General features: G+C 43.2%; 1 protein-coding gene across 5 annotated transcripts in view; it reads right to left on the bottom strand.

Annotated features, from left to right (window-relative positions):
* ZMYM5 (zinc finger MYM-type containing 5) overlaps positions 1-12414 on the bottom strand; it is a 41246-nt gene that overhangs the window by 2240 nt on the left and 26592 nt on the right. For all 5 annotated transcript variants that reach the window (XM_050766740.1, XM_050766739.1, XM_050766741.1 and 2 more), the window contains 2 exons: positions 11686-11851; positions 9488-9700 (listed from right to left, as the gene is read on the bottom strand). In XM_050766740.1, coding sequence (XP_050622697.1) covers positions 9488-9700; positions 11686-11851 — 379 coding nt within the window. The remainder of the gene's footprint in view (positions 1-9487; positions 9701-11685; positions 11852-12414) is intronic.

The following is a 12414-nucleotide window of genomic DNA, read 5'->3' as shown; positions in this document are numbered from 1 at the left end:
TACCACTTCATATTGAAGAAGATGGCTATCATAAATAGAGAATGAGGCTGGGTGTGGTGACTCACGCCTATAATCCCAGGACTTTGGGAGGCTGAGGCGGGTGGATCAGCTGAAGTCTGGGGTTTGAAACCAGCCAGGGCAATATGGTGAAACCCCGTCTCTACTAAAAATACAACATTTAGCCGGGCCTGGTGGGGCAGGTACTGGTAATCGCAGCTACTCGGGAGACTGAGACACAAGAGACCTCACTTCAACCCTGGAGGCAGAGGTTGCAGTGAGCTGAGATCATGCCACTGTACTCCAGCCTGGGGCAACAGAGCAAGACTGCATGCTTTAAAAAAAAAAAAAAGGAGAACGAAAGTCTTGGCAAAGATGTGGAGAAACTGGAACCTCTCTAAGATCCTGGTGGGAAATGTAAAGTGGCGTAGCCACTTTTGAAAACTGTCTGGCTCAAAAAAACAAAAAACAAAAGACAAAAAATAAATTAGATGAGTGTGGTAGCAGGTGCCTGTAATCCAAGCTACTCAGGAGGCTGAGACAGAAGAATTGCTTGAACCTGGAAGGCGGAGGTTGCAGCCAGCTGAGATCATGCTACTGCACACCAGCCTGGGTGACAGTGCGAGACTTCGTCTCAAAAAACAAAAAAATGAAAACTGGAAGTTTGTCGAAGTTTAAACAGAGTTACCATATGACCCAGCAATTCCACTCCAAGGTATATATCCAAAAGAAATAAAAATATATGGACACACAGGCCAGCCACGGTGGCTCACGCCTGTAATCTCAACACTTTGGGAGGCCGAGGTGGGTGGATCACGAGGTGAGGAGTTTAAGACCAGCCTAACCAAGATGGTGAAAACCCGACTCTACTAAAAATACAAAAATTAGCTGGTGTGGTGGCGGGCGCCTGTAATCCCAGCTACTTGGGAGGCTGAGGCAGAAAATTGCTTGAACACGGGAGGCAGAGGTTGCAGTGAGCTGAGATCTCACCACTGCACTCCAGCCTGGGTGACAGGAGCAAGACTCCGTCTCAAAAAAAAAAAAAAAAAGTATGTCCACACAAAAACTTAGACACAAACGTTCATGGTAATATTACTCATAATAGTCAAAAAGTAGAAACGACTCAAATGTCCCATCACAGATGAAAGAATAGATATAAATACAGTATTATCTATGCAATGGATAAAAACAAATGAAGTACTGATGTATGCTACAACATGGGAAAAAATTAAAAATAGTATGACACATGAAAAAACTAGTTGCGAAGTACTTGTGTGATTCTATTTATGTGAAATGTCACACAAGAGGCAAATTTATAGGCAGAAGATAGACTAACAGTTGCCTAGAACTTTAGAGGAGTTGGAGTTGAAAAGGGGACTGTTAATAGATAGGGGGTTTATTTTTGGGATGATGAAAATGTTCTAAGATTGGTGAATTTTAGGGTATGTTAACTACATCTCAATAAAGTGGTTATAAAAACTAATGTGAAAGTCACTAAAATTTAACAGCAATTAATTTTAATGGTGAAATTTCCATAAATAATCCCTTCAATACATGGGCCCAAACACACACAAATATGAAGAGAGAGCTCTAATTCAGGTATACATACTACTTTGTTCATCAATTATTAATGATAAGTGATTACTTTTTAAATAGGTCATAAATACTTAGGGATTTAAAGTGAGTACTAAGCATACTATTTTAGTTCACTAATACAAAGAACATTTTTAAAATCTGATTTTAATTGAAACAATGTGCTTAAAAAACATCTCCTTGCTCAAAAGCAGACCATTTAGATGTTGCTAGATTAACACTGTAAATTCAAAGTAGTATGTATGTGTATTAACATTGTTAAATAAGGTCACCGTATCTGTCAGAAATTTAATTTTTATTTTGTTTTTGAACATTTTACTACTATTTACTGAAATCTGTTGTAATAAAGACACATTACCTATTTTGTTGTCAATAAAATTATAATAAAAACACTAAAAAGATTTAACATAATAAAGATGTATAAAATGTGAATGGCATCCTATTAGCTATACACAACACAACTTGAGTACCATATGCAATGCAGTGAAAGAAAATAAAAATGGACTTGTTCTGTTTCATTCTGAAAGTAATGTGGCAGCTTTAAAGTAAAAAATGCAGAGGTGTGGGCCAGGTGCGGAGGCTCACGCCTGTAATCCCAGCACTTTGGGAGGCAGAGGCAGGCGGATCACCTGAGGTCAGGAGTTCAAGACCAGCCTCGCCAACATGGTAAAACCCCCATCTCTACTAAAAATACAAAAATTAGCCAGGCGTGGGGGCGCGCACCTGTAATCCCAGCTACTGGGGAGGCTGAGGCAGGAGAATTGCTTGAACCTGGGAGGCGGAGGTTGCAGTGGGCTGAGATTGTGCCATTGCACTCCAGCCTGGGAGACAGAGTGAGACTCTGCAATCAATCAATCGATGCAGAGATGTGATATGATCAGATAAATAAATGCAAAGATGTGACATGATCAAATTTGTCCTTTGGAAAGATTGCTCTAATTGTATTATGAATTCTCAACCTATGTAAGGAAGCAAGCAGCACACAGAGCAGTGAAGAAACTGTAGTAGTAATTCTGGCAAAAGATGATGTTAGCTCTGTCTAGGATTATAGCAGTAGAGATAAGAGTTGAGAAGTGCTCAGGAAGTAGAATTTGGATTAGTTGGTAATTGATTGGCTCTAGGGGCTAAGGAAGAAAGAAGAGTAAACAATGACCCTAAGTTTCCGAATGGGCATTTGGGTGGATAGTGGGTTCATTTACTGATATAGGAAACAAAGGAAACCAGGTTTGGAGGTTCAGTTTTCGACACAATGAGTTTGAATTTCAATGATGGATGGCATATAAGGCGGTGGTCCCGTAAGAGTATAATGGAGCTGAAAAATTTCTATCACCTAGTGATGTTGTAGCAATGCAACACACACCACTCAACCATTTGTCGTAAACAAACCTACTATGCTGACAGGCATACCAAAGTATAGCACATACAAGTAATAATACTTGATAATAAGCAATTGTTACTGGCTTATGTATTTACTTTTTTTTTTTTTTTTTTTTTGAGACGGAGTCTCGCTCTGTTGCCTCGGCTGGAGTGAGTGGCGCGATCTTGGCTCACTGCAAGCTCCGCCTCCCGGGTTCACACCATTCTCCTGCCTCAGCCTCCCGAGTAGCTGGGACTACAGGCGCCCGCACCACGCCCGGCTAATTTTTTTTTGTATTTTTAGTAGAGACGGGGTTTCACCGTGTTAGCCAGGATGGTCTCCATCTCCTGACCTCGTGATCCGCCCGCCTCGGCCTCCCAAAGTGCTGGGATTACAGGCGTGAGCCACCGCGCCCGGCCTATACTTTATTTTTTTAAAGAGACGAGGTCTCATTACATTGTCCAGGCTGGAGTGCAGTGGCTATTCACAGGCATGAACAGATACACACAGTGTACCCAGCTTATACAGAAGTATTTCAGAAGAAGGCATTGTTATCAAAGGAGAGGACAGCTCCATACACGTTACTGTCCCTGAACACTGAAACGGAACAGGGACCCCCTGTGGGCATCCCCAAGCATAAAAATAAAGGAAAACCTTGAGTTCCTTCAAGGGAAATTCCAGGCACCTAGCTAGCCTTGAAAAGTAAATGAGTAAATTAATAAGCAAAAAGGTAATAATAGCTTAAAACAACAGCTGGGAAAGTTAAAGAGTCAGATGTTTTCTTCCCTAGAGAAACTAAAGTTAACATCTTAATATATGTCCCTGAGTTGTTTTTCAAAACTCTGGACCTCTACCAAAAGTCTGCTGGCATCCACTGGCATGTGGACCCCAGATAAAGGGGAACTGAGGACTGAACTCTGACCACTATTCTTTTTTCTAAATTTCTTCCTAAGGAGCCTGGAGAAGGGCATGCCCACAGGCCAGAGCTAACATTCTTTTCTGCTGATCCCAATTTTTTTTTTTTTTTTTGAGATGGAGTCGCTCTGACGCCCAGGCTGGAGTGCAGTGGCACGATCTTGGCTCATTGCAAGCTCCGCCTCCCAGGTAAAGGCCATTCTCCTGCCTCAGCCTCCCGAGTAGCTGGGACTACAGATGCCTGCCACCACACCCAGCTAATTTTTGTATTTTTAGTAGAGATGGGGCTTCACCATGTTGGTCAGGCTGGTCTCAAACTCCTGACCTCAGGTGATCCACCCGCCTCAGCTTCCCAAAGTGCTGAGATTACAGGCATGAGCCACCACACCTGGCCGGAGATTATTGAACTAAAGCAGATATAAATCTTGGCCTCAGGGGACTTCTTGGCTTCTTGGGTGGGGGATGAGGCACATGTGTACGTAAATATTCCTATCAGAGGCAACAGTGCACACTAATGAAGGTTTCTATTGGAGGCAATAGTGTACATGAATGATGTGGGTCAAATCTAGCAGTGTGACTGGGGTAAATGCTCTCCAAACTTCAGTATCTTTAACACTTTAAAATTACATATATAGGCCAGGTAAAGTGGCTCATGCCTGCAATTCCAGTGCTTTGGGAGGCCAAGGCGGGCAGACTGCTTGAGCCCATGAGTTAAAAACCAGCCTGGGCAATATGACAAAACCCCACAAAACCCCTGTAGACATGCACCACCACACCCGGTTAAAACACAAAAGTTAGCAGAGTGTGGTGGCACAAGCCTGCAGTCCCAGCTGCTCCGGAGGCTGAGGTGGGAGGATCACTTGAGCCGCAGGTTGCAGTGAGCAGAGCTCAAGCCACGGCATTCCAGCCTGGCTGACAAGAGGGAGCGACCCTGTCTCAAACAAACAAAACAAAACAAAAAAACAGATACATTTAGTATAAAACACCAACTAGTCATACCAGGTTAATTAAAACAAATAGGAGTTCCCTACCACCTCTACCCACTTCCCCTTTACCAGAAGCTAACCACTCACAACCTTTTAAAATAAAACAATTTTTAAAATATATACCATTTAAAAAATATATATATATTTTTTGAGATAATCTCGCTCTGTCCTTCAGGCTGGAGTGCAGTGATGAAATCATGGTTCACTCGCTTGCAGCCATGACCTCCCAGGCTCAAGCGATCCTCCGAGCTCAGTCTCCCAAGTAGCTGGGACCACAGGGGCATGCCATGCCAGCTAATTTTTCAGTTTTTGTTTTTTTTTTTTGTAGAGACAGGGGTCTCACCAGGTTGCTGAGGTTGGTCTTGAACTCCTGGGCTCAAGCAATCCTCTTGCCTCAGCTTTCCAAAGTGCTGGGATTACAGATATAAGCCATTACGCCTGGCAAAAAAAATTTTTGAAGACAAGGCCTTGCTTTGTTGCCCAGGAGGAGTACAGTGGCTATTCACAGGTGTGATCCCAGTGCACTGTAGCCTCAAACGCCTGGACTCAAGTGACCCACTCACCTCAGCCTTTCTAGTAGCTAGTATTACAGGTACACGCCACCATGCCCAGCACTTACATAACTTTTCTAGCTGATTCTTTGGTTATTTATTTCCAAATCTCAAAGTTACTTGTTTGTATCACTATTTACTGACCTTTTTTTTTCCTCTCAGCTTTAGGTATTGACTTCTCGATGAGGAAGATGAAAATTTTGCTTTCCTTCCTCTTACCATGCTCACCACACACTCATCACCCATCCACTTATCTTTGGTTGCAGGATTTCTTGGACAAGATGATTATTTGTTGTGAGGGACTGTGCTGTGCACTGCAGATGTTTTGCAGCACCTCTGGACTCTATCCACTAGATGCCAGCAGCGACCCTCAGGTGTGACAGTCACAAATGTTTCTAGACATTGCCAAATATCCCCATGGGGACAAAAATCATCACTGATTGAGAAGCACTGGCTTAGATCAAGATTCTATCTTTACATTTTATGACGTGTATGTTATTTAGCAATAAGCTACTAAGTGCAAGATTTCAGTTTTTTCTTATGGTGTTCATATATTACGAAGGCTTTCTGTGTTGGCCTTTTCAGAAGGCTGCCACTAATCACTTGAAAATACTCACGTGGTTGGGGTGGAGTGGGGAAGCACATTTATAAAACGTAAAACATTCTGATTATACAGAAATATCATGCCTATATTTGGCAACTATTAATTCATTTATTTATTATTATTATTTGAGACAGGGTCTTACTCTGTTGCTCAGGTTGAAGTACAGTGACGTGATCTCGGCTCACTGTAACCTCTGCCTCCTGGGCTCAAGTGATCCTCCCACCTCAGCCTTCCAAGTACCTGGGACTACTGGTTGAACCACCATGCTTGGCTAATATATAATTTTCTGAGACAGTCTCACTCTGTCACCCAGGCTGGAGTGCAGTGGCGCCATCTCGGCTCACTGCAACCTCCACCTCCTGGGTTCAAGCGATTCTCCTACCTCAGCCGCCCAAGCAGCTGGGACTACAGGTGTGTGTCACCACACCTGGCTAATTTTTTGTAGAGACAGGGGCTCACCATGTTGCCCAGGCTGGTCTCAAACTCCTGAGCTCAAGTGATGAACTTGCCTCAGCCTCCACAGGCGTGAGACACTTCGCCTGGCCTTTGCCAACTGTTGATGAGTTACTTTTTCTTTTCTTTTTTGAGACGGAGTCTCGCTTTGTCCCCCAGGCTGGAGTGCAATGGTGTGATCTCGGCTCACTGCAAGCTCCACCTCCCGAGTTCTCGCCATTCTCCTGTCTCAGCCTCCTGAGTAGTTGGGACTACAGGTGCCCGCCACCATGCCCGGCTAATTTTTTGTATTTTCAGTAGAGACGGGGTTTCACCATGTTGGCCAGGATGGTCTTGATCTCCTGACCTCATGATTGACCTGCCTTGGCCTTCCAAAGTGCTGGGATTACAGGCGTGAGCCACCATGCCCAGCCTATTTTTCTTTTTTTTTGAGACAGGGTCTTGCTCTGTCACGAAGACTGGAGTGCAATGTTGTGATCACAGTTCACTGCAGTCCTGACCTCCCAGACTCAGGCCATCCTTTCGCCTCAGGCTCCGAAACAGCTGGGACTACAGCCATGTGCCACCATGCCTGCTAATTTTTTATTTTTTGTAGAGATGGAGTCTCACTATGTTGCCCAGGCTGCTCTCCAACTCCTGGGCTCAAGCAATCCTCTTGTCTCTGCCTCCCAAAGTGCTGGGGTTACAGGTGTGAGCCACTGTGCCCCACTGAGTTACTCTGTATTACTGAAGTACACACGGTAGAATGAGCACTTCATTCTAGGGATCAGAGTAGCAAGCAAGTGATTTAAGAAAATCTAGGCCAGGTGTGGTAGCTCACACCTATATTCCCAACACTTTGGGAGCCGAGGCAGGTAGATCACCTCAAGTCAGGAGTTCGAGACCAGTCTGGCCAACATGGCAAAACTCCATCTCTATTAAAAACACAAAAATTAGCAGGGCATGGTGGTGCGCACCTGTAATCCCAGCTACTCAGAAGGCTGAGGTAGGAGAATCGCTTGAAGCTGAGAGGCAGAGGTTGTAGTGAGCTGAGATTGCACCACTGCACTCCAGCCCGGGTGACAGAGCGAGACTCCGTCTCAAAAAAAAAAAAAAAAAAAAAAAAAAAAAAAAATATATATATATATATATATATATATAGAGAGAGAGAGAGAGAGAGAGAGAGAGAGAGAGAGAGAGAGAGGCATATGGCTGCCTAGTTTCGACTATGCATATTTCTTTTTTTTTTTTTTTTGAGACGGAGTCTTGCTCTGTCACCCAGGCTGGAGTGCAGTGGCGTGATCTTGTCTCACTGCAACCTCCGCCTCCCTGCAACCTCTGCCTCCCAGATTCAAGCGATTCTCCTGCCTCACCCTCCTGAGTAGCTGGGATTATAGGTGTTCACCACCACGGCCTGGTTAACCTTTTGTATTTTTTGTAGAAACAGGGTTTCACCATGTTGACCAGGCTGGTTTGAACTCCTGACCTCAGGTGATCCGCCTCCCTTGGCCTCCCAAAGTGCTGGGATTACAGGTGTGAGCCACCGCGCCCAGCTATTTTTTCTTTTTTTTAAAAAAAAAGAAGAAAAAAAATTTTTCCAAATATATTTATTTTATAAAATACATGTATCCAGAATAATACAAAGAACTCCTACAACTCAGTAACAAAAAGACAATTCAATAAAAAAAAAATGGGCTGAAGACCTGATAGACAAAACAGACACTACCACATTTTAATTTTTCTTTTTTGGAGAGACAGGGTCTGGCTATGTTGACCAGGCTGGTCTTGAACTCCTGGCCTCAGCTCATTCTCAGCACTTGGGGGCCTCCCAAAGTGCTGGGATTACAGGCGTGAAGCACCTCACCTGGCTCCAAATTTTGGTCAGAATGTAGAGCGACTAGAATTATCAAGTGCTTAGGGGGAGTGCTAAATGGTAAAGAAGAAAAATTAGTCTTTTTTTTTTTTTTTTTTTTTTTGAGACGGAGTCTCGCTCTGTCACCCAGGCTGGAGTGCAGTGGTGCGGTCTCGGCTCACTGCAAACACCACCTTCCAGGTTCAAGCAATTCTCTCGCCTCAGCCTCCCAAGTAGCTGGGATTATAGGCACCTGCCACCACGCCCGGCTGATTTTTGTATTTTTAGTAGAGATGGGGTTTCGCCACGTTGGCCAGGCTGGTCTCAAACTCCCAAAAAGCTGGGATTACAGGCGTGAGCCACCGCGCCCGGCCGAAAAATTAGTCTTTTAACTTCATCCAGGAGTAAACTTTTTCTTTTTTTTTTTTTTTGAGACAGAGTCTTGCTGTCACCCAGGCTGGAATGCAATGGCATGATCTCGGCTCTGCAACCTCTGCCTACCGGGTTCAAGTGATTCCTATGCCTCAGCTTCCCACGTAGCTGGGATTATAGGCACACACCATCTTGCCTGGCTAATTTTTGTATTTTTAGAAGAGAGGGGGTTTTGTCATGTTGCCCAGGCTGGTTTTGAAATCCTGGCCCCAGGTGATCTGCCTGCCTTGGCCAAAGTGCTGGGATTTACAAGTGTGAGCCACTGTACCTGATCATTTTCTTTTTCTTTCTTTTTCTTTTTTTAGACAGGCTTTCGCTCTGTTGCCCAGTTGGAGTGCAGTGGTACAATCATAGTTCACTGTAGCCTCAATCTCCCAGGTTCAAGCAATCCTTACACCTCAGCTTCCAAAGTAGCTGAGACTACAGGCACATGCCATCATGCCTGGCTAATTCTAAAACATGTTTAGTAGAGATTAGGTCTCACTGTGCTGCCCAGGATGGTCTCAAGCTCCTGAGCTCAAGCAATCCTCCCGCCTCAGCCTCCCAAAATGATGGGAATACATGAGTGAGGCACTGCACCCAGCCCAAAGTAAACTTTTAAAACAAGCTTACAACAATCTATAGACTTGAATATTTGAGATGGGACAAACCAATGACACAATGACGGAATGGAATTAAATGAGGTTCTAAGATAAATCTGGTTCATGTAAGCTGTAAGGATGAAGCTACTATATATTTGATCATTTAAAGCTGATTAAAAAGAATTACCTGTATATATTCGTTAATACAACTTTGGCAGCAAAATCTCTTCTGCTGACCTCCAATCACCAGGATGTTGTTTCCAGTACTCTTACTAGGCATGTACTCTCCACAGTGTTCACAGCAGTTCATTATTAGACCATTGGCCAATCTGTACTTATTAAAGCAATGGTTACTGCACAGTTTATGTGTTACATTATTTACGCTGACTTCATGGCGAATCTAAAAGAAAAACCAGAATTCGTTAACTAAGATATATGAACCAGATTAGCATAGCAAGCAATGAGATAACTAGTTTAGCACAGCAAGCAATGAGATAACTAGTTTCTGTAACAGAAGCAAAGAATCCCTAATCATATCTCAGAGGAAGATATACCCAGGGAAAATATTTTTTCTTTTTTTCTGAGATGGAGTCTCACTCTGTCACTCAGGCTGGAGTGCAGTGGCACAATCTCGGCTCACTACAACCTCTGCCTCCCAGATTCAAGCGATTCTCCTGCCTCACCCTCCCTCCCAAGTAGGTGGAATTATAGGCGCCTGCCACCATGCCCGGCTAATTTTTTTATTTTTAGTAGAGATGGGGTTTCATCATGTTGGCCAGGCTGGTATCGAACTCCTGACCTCAAGTGATCTGCCCACCTCGGCCTCCCAACATGCTGGGATTACAGGCATGAGCCACCATGCCTTGCTGGTAAAAGATTTTTTAAAAACATATTTTATTTTTTCCTTTATTTGTAAGATCACTTTGATTTTACAAAAGAGGAAAAGATTAATAGGAAAGCAATACAATCAAAAATAACTTCCCAAGGGACATTTAATAACAGATAATGAACTCTACTTTTGAGACAAGTTCTTACTATGTTACCCTGGGCTGGAATTCCTGGGCTCAAGCAAGCCCTCTACTCATGCCCCCTGAGAAGCTCACATTACAGGCTTGCAGCACCACACCTGGCTTTGGTTTAGATTTTGACGTGACCCACTTAAAAGACATGGGTCACAATCTTTTTTTTTTTTTTTTTTTTTTTTTGATAGTGTCTCTTGCTCTATCACCCTGGCTGGAAAACAGTGGTACAATCATAGCTCACTCCACCTCAAACTCCTGGACTCCAGTGATCGTCCTGTCTCAGCCTCCTAAGCAGTAGGGATTATATGTGTGAGTCACTCATCTCCAAGGATCAACAATTTTTAGTCAGTATTTTAAGTCAAGTTCACTGCCCTACAACATTTGCGGAGGGAGCTGAGGGAATCAATATGATCTGTATTCAGGATGGGGACTGTATAACTAGAAGCAGGGTAGTTCTCACGCTGGTAACTGCGATAAAATCATGTCCTTCATATGCATGACTCAGGGTAACCAACACCAAATTTAGTTACCAAATACTTTATAAAGTGAGGACTGCCTGTATGCATGTTTCTTCTCTTCTAAGAAATGGGAAGACCACAATATCACTTAATGTTAAGCAAACAGCATACATTCACTCCACTTGTTCCATGTGTTCTTGTACCAGGAACAAGTGTTGCTTCCTAATTTTAACTTTTAGATTCAGGGGATACATGTGCAGGTTTGTTAGATGGGTATGTTGTTTTTGTTTTTGTTTTTCTTTCTTTTTTTGAGACAGAGTCTTGCTCTATTGCCCAGGCTAGAGTACAGTGGCACAATCTCGGATCGCTGCAGCCTCCGCCTCCCTGGTTCAAGTGATTATCCTGCCTCAGCCTCCCAAGTAGCTTATGCTACCATGCCCAGCTAATTTTTGTATTTTTAGTAGAGATGGGGTTTTGCCACGTTGGCCAGGTTGGTCTCAAATTCCTGACTTCAAGATATCCACCTGCCTCGGCCTCCCAAAGTGCTGGGATTACAGACGTGAGCCGCCACGTCCGGCCCCAAGGTAGTTTTCCAGCCCTTGACCCCCAACTCCTGAGACTACAGTTTTATTGAATGTCATCAGGAAGAACAAAACCCACCATAAAACAATTGCCTTGTTTATGAGCACAACTAATTCCATAGAAACAGATGTGTACTTTCGATGCTATGCAAATGGAATTTTATTTATAAAATATCCCATAGGATAGTTCTAACATATCCTTATTCTTCCTTTCAGCTTCATGTTATACATCCAGAACATGTGCATTATGTAGATGAAAGAGTACATAATAGTACTTAAAATTATCACTGTTAGCCTAAACAACTTAGATATAAAAATCCAGACCTCTGCTAATTTACTACAAATTGTACATCTTGACTTATTAAAAACTCCTTTTTTAAGATTCCGGTTGTTTTCACAGGGAGACACACAAGATGTACTACAAAATTCTTGGAAGGATCTGCTTGATTCTACTGGAAGAACAACATCAGCCTTCTTTGTAGATGCATCTCTGAAACAGAAGGTATAGACACACAATTTAAGAACACTGCATTTTAATACAAGTCAAATATACTAATAATAATTGCCATTTTTCATTTTCTTATGATTTAATACTAGAAATCAAGTATAACTTTGGATGCAGCAAATCCACTTTTGGCTTTATTGCCAAGAGTTCTTAAATGATACAGAACGAGAAGAGTCAGAGATAAAAATCTTTCATAGCACAAGAACCTTGCCACAAGTTCTTAAGATTTTTAGATGCATTCAAAAATGCTGGTCATAGGTTGGGCACAGTAGCTCACACCTGTAATTCCAGCACTTTGGGAGGCCGAAGTGGGCAGATCACTTGAGGTCAGGAGTTCAAGACCAGCCTGGCCAACATGATGAAACCCTGTCTCTACTAAAAATATAAAAAATTAGCTGAGCGTGGTGGCGGGCACCTGTAATCACAGCTACTCAGGAGGCTGAGGCAGGAGAATCGCTTCAACCTGGGAGGTGGAGGTTGCAGTGAGTGGAAATCGTGCCACTGCACTCCAGCCTGGGCAACAGAGTGAGACTCCATCTCAAAAACAA

This window comes from Macaca thibetana, chromosome 17, assembly GCF_024542745.1.
Source record: "Macaca thibetana thibetana isolate TM-01 chromosome 17, ASM2454274v1, whole genome shotgun sequence".
NCBI lineage: Eukaryota > Metazoa > Chordata > Mammalia > Primates > Cercopithecidae > Macaca > Macaca thibetana.
This window is presented reverse-complemented; position numbering and strand designations above follow the sequence as displayed.